The sequence below is a fragment of the Coenobita brevimanus genome, chromosome 87 (assembly GCF_032717465.1).
Source record: "Coenobita brevimanus isolate Jiangsu-jjx chromosome 87, ASM3271746v2, whole genome shotgun sequence".
In the NCBI taxonomy this organism is placed as follows: domain Eukaryota; kingdom Metazoa; phylum Arthropoda; class Malacostraca; order Decapoda; family Coenobitidae; genus Coenobita; species Coenobita brevimanus.
In genome coordinates, this window is record NC_137040.1 from 8,276,316 (window position 1) to 8,293,272 (window position 16,957).

The 16,957-nt window shown below is 40.2% G+C and overlaps 1 protein-coding gene across 1 annotated transcript in view; it reads right to left on the reverse strand.

Moving 5' to 3' along the window:
* The window catches only part of LOC145411054 (sodium- and chloride-dependent glycine transporter 1-like), a 132,626-nt gene extending 122,052 nt beyond the window's left edge, over positions 1-10,574 (reverse strand). The window contains exon 1 of the mRNA XM_080281127.1: positions 10,455-10,574. Coding sequence (XP_080137253.1) covers positions 10,455-10,514 — 60 coding nt within the window. The 5' untranslated portion in view covers positions 10,515-10,574. The remainder of the gene's footprint in view (positions 1-10,454) is intronic.
* Between the last annotated feature and the right edge of the window lie 6,383 nt (positions 10,575-16,957).

A 16,957-nucleotide genomic window follows, 5' to 3' on the forward strand; every position in this document is an offset into this window, starting at 1 on the left:
AAGCTGTGTAAATGAATATGGCAGATGTGCAAGTGAGCAGTTCATGGTAGAGGCGTTGGAAAGTGTGGCTGGCTGGAGCTGGTGGATGAGTGGAGAGGCCTGGTCGATAAACTTAGTAGATAAGATAGGAGGATGCGTGGGAGGGTTAGATATACACAAGGAGATTGCAGCGATACGTCAGAGAAAGACCAAACAGTGGGGAAGGTTAGTAAAGACGTACGTTGGATATTATTATTATACCATATTATTATTATTATTATCGGACTCCATATATATATAATATACAATAATCTTCATCAATATCATTATCATCATTATTATTATTATTATTATTATTATTATGATTGATTACTATTACATTCTTCTTCTTATTATTATTATAATTATTATTATTATTATTATACACAGTGGGGGAATGTGAAAATGAGTTTTGAATATGGACCATTTCGATCTACTCAGGTCACTTCATTTCTAGTCATGTCAGATCAGATTCATTTAGGTTAATTCAGTAAAGTCATGCCCTACGCTAAATCATCATCATTACCATTAGTTACACACACACACACACACACACACACACACACACACACACACACACACACACACAAACACACACACTCTTTTACCCTCTCCTAATTCCCCACTCCCTCTCCCGGACTCAGCCTCCCTCCCTATCCCCCACCCACTCACGTCACATTTCCCCCAGACTTCGCCGTTCATCTCTCCCTGTAAAACTTGCAAGGTCGGTGAGTGTTGGCAATGTTGCAAGCGGCGGCATACTTGGCAATCTCCCACCCGTGTCATAATAGCCGCGGCGTGAAGGTGTTTTTGGCTTTGTATTATCTCACTTCGCCTGTTTTATGTCTTGGGAGGTCGATAGCCATGGTCGATGAGGTGAAGATTTGTGTGTGTGTGTGTGTGTGTGTGTGTGTGTGTGTGTGTGTGTGTGTGTGTGTGTGTGTGTGTGTTAGGGGGTGAAGGGAGGTGTATCAGGAAATGTGGAAATGTAATGATAAAAGCATGGGAAGGGGAGGAGGTGGAGGTGAGGAAAGTAAGGTGGAATGAAGTAAGAGGAAAAAAATGGAGGGGGATGGGAGAACGGGGAGGTTGGAGTGATATATGAGAAGATAAAAGGGGGGAGGGGGAGGGGGAGGGGGAGTAGGAGGAGGAGGGGGAGGAGGGGGAGGAGGAGGAGGAGGAGGAGACAAGATTAAAGGAGGAACGTGACGTGATGGGGAGGGAGGTGGAGGGTGAGAGAAAAGGAGGAAGCACTTTAGGAGAGGAGGAAGGGGACGGGAAAGGGGAAGGAGGAGGGAAAAAGAGGAGGAGGGAAAAAGAGGAGGGGGGAGGTAGCCGGAAGGGGAAAATACGTGAAAGTGGATTAAATGGGGAATAAGACGAGGGGACGGGAGGAGGGTGCAAGGGGGGAGGAGAGGACGGGGGAAGGCCGAGGTGAGGAGGAAGGAGGAAATAAGTGAGAGGAGATTAAATGAGGAATGGAATGTATGGAGGGAGGGAAGGGGAGAAAGGGAAGGGGGAGAATGGGGAGGGGGTGGGGAGAGGGGCTGGGAACATCAAGGTGGGAGAAGAGAACTGACAAAAATAGGTGGGGATGAAAAGACCAAGATTAATGTCTTTCATCTGCACGGGAATACTTTTTTTTTTCCAAAGGATTTAAAAGAAATGTGAGGCAAGAGGGGGGGGGGCGGAGTGGGAACGGAGGGGAATGGGGAAGCGGGAGGACAGTGATCTATGGCGGGTAATTTCCTTAGACTTTATTGCCATACCACGACTCTTCCAACACGAGACGTCTTTCTGAGGCGAAGAAACCCATCACGAGGTAGCAGGATTACATTACGATTCCGAAAGGGGTAATGGTAATAGCTGATCCCTTCGATAAAAGAGGCATTCTTGTTTTGAATAAAATCGTCTGGAAGTAGTAATAAAGCAAAAAACGGGGGCATCAAATAGTAAACGGAATAATAATAATAATAATAATAATAATAATAATTCCTGGTATAACTCTAACAAACTTTACGGTCTATACCCACTTACTTACGAAACCGTCTACATGATTTATTCCATCCAGCGCCCAGCGAGGAATCTCAAGCATTAAAGGGACTAAAAATCTTCTCTAGTAATAATATCCCAACACTGGTATCATTTATTCTTATTACCGCCGGACGATTTTATGAAGCTTAGGAAGAACCTCGAGGAGTAAGGACGATAAAAAGCTTAAAAGTGTAACATAATTTTAAACGTGCAAGGTTATATAATCAGGAACTAAACACACTTTCAAGGAGGAGGAGGAGGAGGAGGGTAATTAACTTAGTACATATACCACATGGCCTAGGTTAAAAGAAGGAAGCAGGGTTAGGATTGGTAATAATAACAATAATGATAAACAAGGGGGCAAAGATAATGATGATGGTGATGACAACGATGATTATGATGATAATGGTGATTGTGATGACAACAAAGATGATGATGATGATGATGATGATGACCGTCTTTTCAGGCCATATCTCCAACCATATGACCTTGACATTTGACCTGAATTGAATCCTCAAGTTTTACAAGGACAGAACCTGCAATGATAAGCATACCAACCTTTCATAACCAGGAGAGGTGGTCGTCTTGCTGTGTAGGCAGGTGAAGTGATTTCTGGTACACACACACACACACACACACACACACACACACACACACACACACACACACACACACACCGCTAGGCAGCCGGGCAGCCTTTCCGCGTCATGCTAGCTTAAAAAAAAAAAATTATATACTGTACCGCTATACGTATTTTTTTTTTTTTTTTTAACCCAAACCCACTGGTCTTCCTTGCACACCGAGACCTGTATTCTCATGAAGCCCAGAAGCTCCTGAAAACCACTTCCTTATCACTTCACTTCTTCATACGTCAAGCAAACCGAGAGGAGGCCTGCAGTCCTGATGGACCCAGGTTTGAATCCCGGCTGGGGCAGGGAACAGTTTAAGGATTTGAATTTCATAAAAGCAGACTTTCCTGATCTAGCAGATGACCCACCGACATGTCATAAAAGTACCCCCGCTAATACCAATACACCAGTCCTGTATGAGACAGCCCTAGCATATATTCAATATGGACGGTGGGTGTTAGCGCCGAAGTGGTGACATGTAGAGAGGTGTATGGTATGTAGGAGGACTACTGGGCCTTGAGAGCAGGCTGTGAAGCCTATGTCCAGAGTCGGACACAAAAACAAAAACAAAAAAATAATGAAACCTGTATAGATATCAAACTGATTTAAATAACCTTTAAGAGAATACGTTGACGATGTAGGCATTCTTCTACGTACTGAGTAAAGTTAAAGGTACAAAACATGAAGAATTAGGTCGTATTCTAGCTACTGGGCGAAGATAAAATGATAAAACAAGCCGTCAGACACACAACTGAAACTTAAGAAAGTGTATGAATATGGCACATGTGAGGGGGCGTCTTGCTGAACGGGTGGGAAGGACGTCTGGAGAGGAGTGGCTTAATTCAACCATCTCATGACGCATTTTCCCTGTTAATTATTGCTGTCTCGACACGATTTCTTTTTTTGGGGGAAGGGGAGGGGGATGGAGTTCATTTTAGTGCCTCACAACCTCATTTCCCTCCCAAAATTGAATAAAATTGTCCAGTTTTTAATTCCTTCAATCTGATAAACTTTCTATTTTAATCTTACTAACATAAGACAATTTTTATTCAATTTAAAGCAGACGTAATACAGGCATAGGGTGAATGAAGGCTTTACCAATCCTCCAACTTCGAAGTCTCCCTTAAACTTAATAAAATAAAATCTGAATAAAATGAACACTACGTAATTAAGTGCAACAATTAAATACACTTGAGACATAACTAGATGAGTATTGAATATTCTGTTTTACTTCATCTGATGGAACTGGACCACTCCCATTGCTTGAATACTAACAAACAGTTAAATGAATTTCTGAGTCTTAGTTATGAGGTAGGAACGAGTCTCCTTGGTTACTAGTCAAACCATCCCTCTAATCTGGCCGCACCTATTAACTATGTTGAAGGGGTTGTGGATTTTGAGTCTCTTTGGTTACTAGTCAAACCATCCCTCCAATCTGGGCACACCTATCAACTAAGCTGAAGGGGTGGTGGATTTCTGTCACATAAGAGAAGCAGCTGAATTTTCTCGGTACAAAACTAGGAAGGTACCGCAGCTGAGTTTTCTCAGCAAAAAACAAGGTACCGCAGCTGAATTATCTCGGTACAAAACTAGGAAGATACCGCGGCTAACACTGTGCCTGAACCAAGAGAAGGAATGATTTGCTGAACAAGCGGTGAGAGCATTGTGGCGTGGAATGACCTAAATTACTCCCAGATACAACCAGCTCAACGATAATTAAAAGCAGAAAATAAAAATGTGACGACCTTGACAAACGGTACATAATTAAAACGTCCATTCCGTTTCCTTTCTCTCTTACTTTTTCTTTTTCTTACGTTTTTCTTTCATTTTTTTTCTTTATCACCATGCGATTTATTAAAGCTCTGGAATGATGCTTGGTACTAAAGTCAGTTTGTTCTCGTCTGACAAAAATCCGTAACCCCTTTCAGCTCAGTTGTTAGTTAAGTGCTGTCAGACTGGACGACAGCTGTGACTACTAACCAAGGGGACTTATCCCTATCTCAAAACTAAGGTTCATCGAATTTAGTGCAAGTACGCCCTATTATTCAAGCTCTAAAAATGCCCAAGTTCCTTCAGATGAAAACAGACCAACTATAGAGCCTTGTTTCTAACCACTTCAGTTCAAAAAGTCTCTCTATTGTTGAATAAAATCGTAACAGAAATACACTAAATACGTCATGGTAGCGAAGTGGTTAAATATTCTTCGGACATAGTGGCAGATTTTCGTTTCGGACCTTTTGTAACCCATCTTTCTGTATTATGTATTTTGAACTACACGCCGTTATAATCCTCATGTATGTGACTGATGCAAACTATGTCGACAGGAAAAAGACATAACATGAAAGAGGACAATGAAGAGACACGAAAGATGATATGGGGGAAAAGAATGAAGAGTATATATAAAATAGAATATTAAATTGTAGCATGCAAATTCAACCGCTTGAAAAGAGTTGCCACGACGTCTCCTATACTACCGCACTTAAATTTCGAGAAAATTTAATCTGGTACTGCTGAAGGGGCAATCTTCGTGAACGAGCGGAGGGGAACATGTGGCGGGGAGTGACCTAATTTACTCCCACCAGCGACCCACTCCAGCTCTAATTAAAACCAGAAAATGGTGAAATCTGTGAATCGTTCTAGGAAAACGACATTACAATTATACTGGCAATTAACTAGCTCAGCTCAAGTACATCATTTTCATTTCAATCTTCCTCCTAAGAGACGATTTCATTCAGTTTAAAATACTCTCTTCGTAAAAAGTAATGAAGGCTACATCTTAACAATTAACAATTCCTTAGCTGTAGCGTACTTAGTAATCACATTACCCAATAGTTTTCTCAGTCATGGACATTAATTTCCTAAACGCATATTTTGAAAAGTATATTTTACTACTACTACTATTATTATTATTATTATTATTATTATTATTATAAATTATTATTATTACTATTATAAATTATTATTATTACTATTATTATTATTATTATTATCATCAATATTATCATTACAGGCAGCAACAGTTTGTCAGTCTAGTTAAAGACGTCTTAGGCCCCGGGTTCGACCACCATACGTGTTATATGACGTTACATTCCACGTGGCATGGAGGGGCTCCTCTTTGGTGTTTTATTTTGCACATTACACCATAACATTCCCTCGTATACTCTTAATATCTTTTAATACGATATAGTTTGCATCAGTAACTTGCTAGGAAATACTGACACGTGCGGCCTAAATTATTAGGGACGAGGTGTTACGATATCTCCACAGACACTGTACCATACGACCCTTAGTCCATCCTCTTATCTTTTCCCTTCCGGTCTCACCTGTTTTTCCACCACCATGCCCCTTCCCATCCAACCCATCTACCCATCACTTTTTACCCACCTTTAAATTTCAATGAAACTTTATACGGTATCGAATAATTTTACATAATATGCAATGTACCCACGGACCATTCTAGCCTTCTAAGTTATCTCATCCACATAAATGATTTTCTGTTTTTTTATTTATCCTTGACTGTTTTTCTCCCCAGCTTGTAATGGCCTCTTGTAATGAAAGAGTCAGACAGCAGTAGCGTATTGTGGCTCACACTGGACGAATATATGAAGCTATGTAAAATATCTACTTTAAGGCGTTACACAGAATAAAAGATGGAAGTGCGAGTGTACCGCTAGACTGACCCTCCCAAGGTCTTCCCTAAGCTACGTCTAATTCGTCTGAATGTAACAGGAACAGATTAAGACGTTCTCGTAGTGAACGGGTTAAGGAAGATCTCTGCTCATCATATTATACTGCGAAAGAAATCTAAGCTCTTCAAAGACTAAGGGTACACAGATGGTGGTGTGAGAGTGATTATATAAAAATGGGGGAGGGGAAGGGATAGCTTAACATATTCACCTACGGGAAATCTTTACTCTGTTATTTCACTCACCTAATGAAAATTCTGTCTGGCGATTTTATTCTCCAGGAATGACAAAACTTAACGAGCGGTGATGAAATGGCTTACAGTTCGGAATGAAAAACACTAGTTACTACCTATCGAGTGCACGAGAGCCAGGGCAGACATTAAACCTCAACAAAGTCACAGTCTCCCCCTACAATACGACATGCAACAATCGAACTTACATCTAGGTCTTGAACTGCACTACTGGGTGAACAGGGCGATAAAAGAAACAAATTTTATCCAACAGTCTGATCGGCCCGGGAATCAAACTCGGGTTTTCCCAGGTGCAGGTCGGATGCGCTAACCACTACACCAGGGACTAGTTCTGAGATACGCGGTGGAGAAGAGTGGTATGAGGGAGATGGAGGCCGCTAGTTAACTCTCGCCGGCTATATATATTTACCGGCTGACGGCGACGGTGGAGGCAGCACTACCAGACTCTCTCTCTTTCTTTCTCTCTCTCTCTCTCTCATACATATACACACAGCGCACACACATACACAAACCACATCATTCTAATATGCATAAACATACACAAGCTGAATTTCCCTAATTTTTTGGTATCGGTTCTGAAAACTCTCTCTCTCTTCTTTGTAGTTAAAGTGGATAATTAATCTCTCTCTCTCTCTCATTTCCTTTGTTGTCGTTAAAGTGGATAATTACTCTCTCTCTCTCTCTTTCTCTCTCAAACACACACACACACACACACACACACACACACACACACACACACACACACACACACACACACACACACACACACACACACACACACACACACACACACACACACACACATACACACACCGACCTGCCAGCTTCCGGATGCCAACTTTTGCTTATTTTTCAAGAGACCTGTTTATCCCTTCACCATCTTTTACTTTATTACTGCCGTACCATCCTTTATTCATCATTCAGCCATCTTTCATATTATTCACTCCTGCACAATTTTTATTCATCATTCTCTCCAATTTATTTTTAACATCCACTGCTCGCTTATATAGCATTTACTTCACTCTTTATTTCATATTTCATTTATTATTCAACCATGCTTAATATATCAATCACCGTTTCGCTGTCTCTCATTCACTGCTCCCAGCTGTTAATTAACCTTTTTTATTCATCATTCACTGCCTTACCAGCTTTTTTCATTTAAGCACTCTCAGTACATAGTAACTCGCACCATCTTTTATTCATCATTCACTACCACATCATTTTTTATCATTCACTGCCGCACCATCTTTTATTCATCATTCTCTGCCACACCATCTTTTATTCATCATTCATTGCCACACCATCATTTATTCATCATTCATCCTCCTTTATTCACTTCTGCATCATTTCATTTATCATTTAGCCACCTACAGATTTCCCTTATCTTTAAATCACATTTTCTTTATCATTTAATTGCAGTCCATTCACTTTTTAACCATCTTTCATGTATAATTAAATCCATCTTTATTTATCGCCTTTATCACTCACACTGCTGTATTATTTTTTATTTGTTCATTCACCTGCTTTTATTTATTACCATACCTTTATTTGTTGCTTCACCTCTTTATTTAACATCATCAATTTGTTACTTCACCTTTTATCTTCGTTATTTGTTACATCTCCTCCTTTTATTTATTATCTTTAATTTGCTATGCTCCTGCTTTTATTTATTATCTTCTTTAATGATGAGTGACACTGACGCACCGCCTTTTATTTTTCACATTTTATCACCTGTATTACATCATCATCACCACCATCATAACAACCACCAGCACCATCATCATAACCATTGGCATCACCATCATTATCATCCTCATCATCACCATTAACATCATTATTATTATTATCCTCATCATCATCACAACCATCTGCATCATCATCATCATCATCATCATCATCACCATCACCATCACCACCCCCACCACACCATCATCATCCTAATCTCTTTTTCACCTAAGGATGAGTTAAGATTTATCACTTACACCGCCTTATACTCATCACCTTATCACACTGCATCACTTACTTATACTTACCTACCCTCTCGTATCCACCTTAGTCACACTCTCCTCCTGTATCTTAACCACTTCACTCCCAGGATGTATTTTTATAGTATTTTACTCTTGCTTCCTCCAGACGAGTTTACTTAATTTAGAATAGACTTCCTCAGTTTCGAAAATCCTCCCCTAAGCTGAAAGAAAATGTAAGTAGCACAAAAAAAGGAGATATGACGTCACGGGAATCAAGAGGTTGGGTTAACACCTGAATGTGATAAGCGGGGGGGGGGGAGATAACACCCAGCCAGGTTAGTTATTATTTCTTTATTGCTCTCTCTCTCTCTCTCTCTCTCTCTCTCTAGCTTAGGAGTGACTTTTCCGAGCCGGAGGGGGTTACATACAGCCATTAAAAAAAAAAAAAAGTATAATACATTTTTCCTCAGCTGAATAAAATCGTCTGGAGGTTGCAAGAATAAACTAAAATGGTAACCGGAGAGAAGAGAACTATTTTCACTGCTATGGACGCACTCGGGCTTTTTAGTCGGGCTACATCCAGACGATTTGATTCAGCTGAGGCAATTTCCGTCAACAGAGAATCGTGATAGTATTCCACCTTGTGACTACTAGAATTCCCCTCAACAAATTCATCTTGTTTTTGCATGAATATAATGGTGCGCCACAAAAATGCTAGTGGGCAAAAAAAAAAAAATAAATAAATAACTAAATAAATAGATAAATAAATAAAATAAAATCTTCGGGGTTTATCCTACCTTTTCACTTCCATAGGGTACTGTTTATTTTCTACCTCTCTAGACGAAATTATTCAGCTCTCAAGAGACTTTTCGAAATAAGTTTTTTTTTTTCTGAACAGATCTAGCCCCTTTCACTACCACAGCACTCCCGTAAGCAATAAATACATAGCTACATACATAAAATAAAGAAATAAATCGTCTGGCAGCAAGAATGATACATAATTTACATAATCTGGCTGAAGTTGTTTAAAAATTTCTGGTGTTTTTCCATCTTGCGTTTCTTGCCTGAGCCGATAATCTAAAAAATACCTAAAAATACGTCGAGTTTATCTTACTCGTATTTCCCGTGTTAACTGATAATCCGGGGAGGGAAAATCCGGACCCCCAAACCTCGATATTCAAACTTGTAATAAAGCAAATGTATAGGTAATATACACGTATCTTTAAGCCCTTCAATTCCGAGACCTGCTTTCAACTGCATCTTGCCATTTAAAAGCAATATTATTCAACTTAGGCGAGACACTACGAACTGGGGGAGCTTAATATACTGTACTCTCAATTATCTCTTCCACTTAGCCGATGCTCTCATGCTGAATAAAATCGTCTAAAGGAGGCAAAACACTAATTAATTATTAAACTGGAGATTAACCCCTTCAATCCGGGTGTCATTCTAATTGCTACCAGACAATTTCATTACTTTCACATCTCCCAGACGATTTTTTGCTTTGTAAGTGCCCCTAAGTAAAGAAGAATTTATTTACCTATTTAGAGGTATATTTATTGCTTCTTAACAGCCTAAGTTCCAAATGTTACGCAAGCTGAATAAAACGGACGGGTGAAAGCGGGAAGAAAGTACAAAGTTTGTCTTCGGGTTTCACACACACACACACACACACACACACACACAATGTTTAAGGCATCAACATTTCCCAAATTTCCAGTGAAGCTGTGTGCCAAAACATTACGTAAGCTCAGGGAAATGGATGATGAAATAGTGACAGAAAACGGAACATTACCAGCATGATTAGATCTGAGAGAGAGAGAGAGAGAGAAATCAGTTAAGTACAAATAATTAAGTAATGTCGCTTACCTCCTGGTCTTCCATATCTCTGTCGTCAAATGTGATATTATATTTACTTTTCTCCCCCATTTTTGTAAGGCTGCTGCAAACGTCGCCGTCTTACTGATCCTTGGCTCAGGAACACCAGACAGTAACTTAACCGGCCGGCAGAGGCGCAACAAACCCTCCCCTCTGATTAGTTACACTGTCGAATCTAGAATAGGTCTAAATTTCGGGGCTTCTCTTGTAACAACCTTTAAAAGATTCGAGATTCGTGGAGAATCACAAGATCGGTGTATGACTGAAGTGAACTCTGCGTAAGAGTCTCCTGGAAGATTCTAGTGAGCTTGTTCCAGTGATGGGTTGGGAGCGGCGACTCAGCTGGAGTGACGAGAAACACGTGTACCCCCTTCCGTGGCTGGTGCTCAACTGGCTGGCTCCTGTAGACTCCGGGCTCCCGTTCCTGGCTCCCGCGCCCCCCCGCCTCCCACTGACACTTCGATTACCCCCCTACCCCCCCACAAGCCCCCTATTCCGTCCCCTTCCCCCCACCAACCCCCTATTCCGTGCCTCTGCTCCTCCCTCCAGGCCCCAACTCCGTCCCCCTACCCTCCTCCCAGCTAACTCTCCGCCCCTCTTCCTCCTCCAGCGTTCCGTCCTCCCACCCTCCTCCCCTCTCCATTCTCTTCCCTCTCCCTTCTCTCCCCTGGCCATCCTCTTTCCATTCCCCCTCCCCCCACCACCACTGCTGAATTCAAAACACACACTCCACACTTGTTCACCCAGCAGTACGGCTGGGGACCTGGAGACAAACTCGACTGTTGCGTGATGTACGAGTGTTCTAGGGGACGACCGTGGCTTGGTAGAATGGGTCTAACTTCAAGACCCTTGTGCAGTTAACAGGCATAAATATTTTGAATAAATCTCCCTCCACATTCCCCTCCGCTCACCCCAAACATCTATTCCCACCACCATTACACACATTCCTCCCTATCCCCTCTTCTTCCCTCTTTCCTCCCCTCTTCTCCTCTTCCTTCCCATCCCCTCTTCTCTGCCTCCCTCCTCTCCTTTCCACGCTTCCCCTCATCTTCAGTCCTCCTCGTCTCGTCTTCTTCCCTTCTCTCCATCTGTTCTCTCTCCTCCTCGTGTTCTTTTCCTTCTTCCCTCCTTCGAGTCCCTCTTCTCCCTCCCCCTCTGCAGCCGTCACACACAACACAGCTGGAGGTAGCAGGATGCGAAGTAGGAAAAAATAAAACTAGAGTTCGAATTTACAAACTTTCTTGAGCTTAACCTCTTCACTACGACGACCCAATTTACTCTTATTTTCATCATATTTTACGGACTTTTTTTTAGCTTAATCCTTCTGTACGATGACTTATTTTAATCGTATTCTTCCTGTCTCCAGACGATTTCAGTAAACTAAGAAGAAAATCTCTCGTAGAAAAGCTCCTCACCCCATTAACTATGATGCGTCTTTTTTGAGATTAAAAAACATAGCCCGTAAGAGGCAAAGGTAAATTAACACGTCACTGGACTGAAGGGGGTTGTGTATTAGAGGGCCTTTTTTTTTTACACTTTTACTTTCACTCATACAGGTGCCACATACAAGGTGGTCCATACATAACACTTCCCTTCCACTCCATTGGGGGATTTCTCGTGTGTTGCAGGGACGGCTCAGTGTCATTAATATCTATCACGCATCATTTACTTATCTCTCCTGCATTATTTATTAATCTATCCCGCACCGTTTACTTAGCTATCCTGCATCATGTATTTATTTCATGTTCCTACTGTCACACCCACGCCCACACCAGCAGACAAAAGTTCCTGCAACACACACGATACACTGATACACCCACGCCCACACCAGCAGACAGAGGTTCCCGCAACACACATGATACACTGCCACACCCACGCCCACACCAGCATACAAAGGTTTCCACAACACACATACTGTTACACCCAACACCCACGCCCACACCAGCAGACAGAGGTTCCTGCAACACACATGATACACTGCCACACCCACGCCCACACCAGCAGACAAAGGTTCCCACAACACACATGATACACTGTTACACCCACGCCCACACCAGCAGACAGAGGTTCCGGCAAAACACATAACCCCAAGTGAGTTACTAACAGAGCGCTATTTACAGATCACCGTGTTCTGCGCAACCACGGTAAAAATAAAAGAAAACGAAAATAAAAATGAAAAAATAAAAGAAAAATTAAAGCATACGAAAAGAAAAACAGGAAAAAATAAAAATAAAATCAAAGCAAAAGAAAAGAAAACGGAATTATTAAGAGAAAATAAAGGTAAGAGGAGAAAAACTGAGAGAATTGAAATAAAAGAAAAAATAAAAGAAACAGGAAAATTTAAAGCAAATATACCGGTAGAGGAAATGAAAACTATGAAAAAAAGAAAAGTATACGATAAAAGAATCAAGAAAAAAATATGGGAAAAAACAAATGAAATACGGGAAAAATAAAACAATTTCTGATAATACTCCTTTCACCTTGACCTGACCCAGATTGTTTTTCTTTTGCTGCCAATTCCACGTAACTCAGTGGAAGAGTCAGACAATACTGTGGCTCTACATTCTTTCCATAGCACTTCTTTGTAACTAGCATCGTATTTAGTGTTAATACATTGCTACATGTCAGTACTCAAGATGGAGAGTTGTCAATTTTAGGCCAAGGTAGAGTAAAATAGATATAAAAGCTGAATGAAATCGTCGGCCGATAGTCGGAATAGAGCACTAAACTGTCTCGACTATGAGGAGGTTAATGGTGAAAGTATTAACACCCTCAGGATCCTATGACTCACTCTCAGCTGAAGGAAATCGTCTAGTGTTATCTCGAATAGAATGCCAGAATGAGACATGGTAAATAGAGGCCCTGGAGTAGAGGTCATGAAAATATTGGTACTGCGGGAACGGGTCGGGTAACCTATACGGGGGGCAGACCTAAGGGAAAGAGGGAAAAAAGGAGGAATGAACTGAGGAAAAATGAGGAAAGAACTGAGGAAATCGAGAAAATGGGGAGGAAAGAAAGCACAAAAATAGTCGAAAAGGGAGTAAGGAAATAAGGAAAACCAGAATAAGAGGAGGAAAGAAATGACGAAAAGGAGGAAGGAAGGATAGGATTGGGGAGGAGGGAAGGAAGAACTGATGAAAACGTAGATAAAGAAAGGAAAATGAAGAGGAGGAAGGAGGTATGAACTGAAGAAAAGAAGGAAAATGGAAGAAAGAATTGATGAAAAGAAAGGAAAAGAAAAGAGAAGAATAACCTGATGAAAAAGAGAAAAAATGGGAGACGACTGTGGAAAAGAATGAAAAGAATTTAAAAGGAGATGAATAAGATGAGAACAGGGAAGGAGAGACCTGAAGTAACAGAAGGAAAGAAGTTACTGAGGAAAGGGAAGGAAAGAGCTGAAGAGAAGGAAGAATGAATCAAGGAAAAGGTAGGAAAGAACTGAGGAAAGGGAAAGAAATGAGGAAATGGAGAGAATTTAGAGAATGAAGAAGAACTGAAGAAAAAGAAAGAAAGAACCAAGAAAGCGAAGATAAGAGGGAAGGATGAAACTGATGGGAAGGAGGGAGAACTATGGAAAATTTTGTGGTAAAGAAGTAAAGAAAGGAGGAAAGAGAGGTGAAAAGAAAAGAAAGGAGGGAGACGGAAGAAAAACAGGAAAGAAAAGGAATTCAGGTAGTGGAAATACAAGGAAAAATAAGAGCGTAAAAATACATTGAAACAGTGGTGAAGAAAGAAGAGGACGGAAGGAGGGGGAAGGAAAGCAAGGAAAAAAAAATACGGATAATAAAAACAGTCCTGAAGGAACGGGGGTGAAGGAAGAAGAGAGCGGAAGGAGAAAGGAAAGCATGAAAAAATAAGGAAAAACAAAAATAAGAAATAAGAAAACAGGGACGATGGAAGATGAGGACGGAAGGAGGAGGAAGGAAAGCGAGGGAAAAAATAACACCAGGAATGTAGGTCAAGAAAATATTGGCAGGGCACGAACAGGTGGGCCAATCAATATGGGAGGAAGAAGACAGGGAAGAGGAGGGAAGGAACTGAAAAAAAAAATGAAACGGAACAATGGATAAAGTAAAATGGAAAGGAGCAATAGATGAAAAAAATGAAAAGGAGCAATAGATAATGAAAAATGGCAAGGAACAACAGATGAAGAAAATGGAAAGAAGCAAAAAATGAAGAAAAATGGAACGCAGCAACAGATGATGAAAAGTGAAATGTAACACTGAATGAACAAAAATGAGAATGCGGGTAAGAAGTGAAGAAAAATTAAAAGAAGCAATAAATGAAGAGAACATGGGAAAGGGGAAAGGACTGAATAAAAAGAAAGTGGGGAAAGAACTGAAGCTAATGGAACAGGAGGAAATAACTGAGGAAAAGAGGAAAGAACTAAGGAAAAGGGGAAAAAGAACCGACAAAAAAAGGGAAAAAAGACGTGAGGAAAAGGAAGGAAGAAAGGAATGCAAAATGGAAGGAAACTGATGGAAGGAGACAACTAAAGAAAACACAAAAAATGGAGGAAAGAGAAATAATGAAGAATATGAATGAAAAAAGAAAAAAAGAAGGAAGTCTGAGGAAAAAAAAAAAAAGCTGATGAACATGAAGGAAAGACATGAGGAAGATGAAGTCAAGGAATTTGAAAAATATAGAGAAAAGGAGGCAAGAACTGCGGAAAAGGAGGAAAGAATGAAGGGAAAAACAATAAGAATTGGAGACATAAGGATGGAGAAAAGGAAATGACAGCACTGAAGAAAAGGAAGGGAAGGACTGAAGGAAAGGAGGTGCAAAACGAGGGGAAAAGAATTGAAGAAAAAGTTGAAAAGAACTGAAAAAAAAGGAAAAAGCAGGGAAGAAGTGAGAAAAAAGACAGAACTCAGGAAATAGGAAAATTGAGGAAAAGGAAAGACAGAGTTGAGGAAAAAGAGTGGAGGAACCAACACTGAATGGACAACTACAAGGCTCAAGACGACGCAGAAGGAAAGAGATGAAGAGTTAACGAAGACAGAGAAAAAAAAGAAAGGGAACAAGGGAGGAAAAGGATGAATCAAGTGAGGATAAGAAGGAAAGATGGGGAAAATCAGGGAAAGAACTGAAGAAAGAAGAAAAAAGAGGATAAAGAAAGAAAGAACTGAGAAAAAGGAACCAACAGAAACGTGAAAAATGAAAAAAATAGGTAAACAATAACGAAAAAAATCTGGAAACGAAAAAATGAAAAAAAGAGGTAAACAATAACCAAAAGTAGAAAATAAATAAGCGAATCAACTGGAAAATGTGAGGCTAAGAAGGAAAGAACGGGATAATCAGGAAAAGAAAGGGAAAAAATAGGGAAAAGAAGGAAAGAACTGAGAAAGAGGAACTAATGGAAACGAGAAAAAATGAGATAAGGAGGTAAACAATAAAAAAAAAGAAGAAGAAAAGAAGTAACTACGGTGGTTGAAGTAACAGGAAAAGTGAGGGTAATGGATGGCAAGAGAACCGAATGAAAGGAAAAAAAAAGGCAGAGGAGGATGTGATGACGATGGTAAGAGACAACATGTAATGTTTGAGAGATACTAAAATAACACAGCAAGCGAAGGGAAAGAAGGGGAGATGGAGAGAATGTTAACAAGAGAAAACAGAGTATAAAAAGGAAAAAAAACGACATAAACTAGGAAAGCCATGGCAGCTTAAAAGACTGAGGGTAGAAATAAGCCCCCTGAAAATTGTGCTCCCAAGAAAATAAATAAATAATAAAAAATCCTAATCTTGCCACTTTCCTAACTCGACCATCTTACTAACCTTACTACTACTCTAACCCCATCACCTTCTAGGTCATACTCAAAATCCTACGGCATTCCTAACAATATTTTTAGCCACTTCCCAAAAATACAGCACCTTGTAAACGAAAAAAAAGGACAAACCAGTGAGTAAAAATATATATATAAAGAACGTGCTAGAGGATACATAAAAGACGCGTGCGTATGAATATATTGATAGAAGAGGAAGAGGTTTTGAAAGAAAATATTTATAAAAGATGAAACGACGAGAAAAAAACATATATAAACTCAAGGTAAAATATAAAGAGGAGGGCATGATCAGAGCTTGGCTGAGGTTTGTCTCTTATGCAACACTATTTATCCACGCAAGCATGTGCATTAAAAGAAGAGGTATGAGGAGAAGGAGAAGGAAGAGTAGGAGAAGGAAGAGTAGGAGAAGGAAGAGTAGGAGGAGGAAGAGGAGGGAAAAAGTGTAGTTGCAATCGGAGAATATTATGAATAATAACGATAATGAGTGAGAAAGAATATAACAGTATCAATGAAGATGATGATGTTTTTGTTGTTATTAATGATGATTATGTTTTTGATGTTGCTATTAATGACGATGATGATGATGATGGTTTTGTTGTTGCTATTTATGATGATGATGTTTTTGTTGCTGCTGTTGATGATGCTGATGCTGATGATGTTTTTGTTGTTGCTATTAATGATGATGATGATGATGATGATAATGTAAAATAA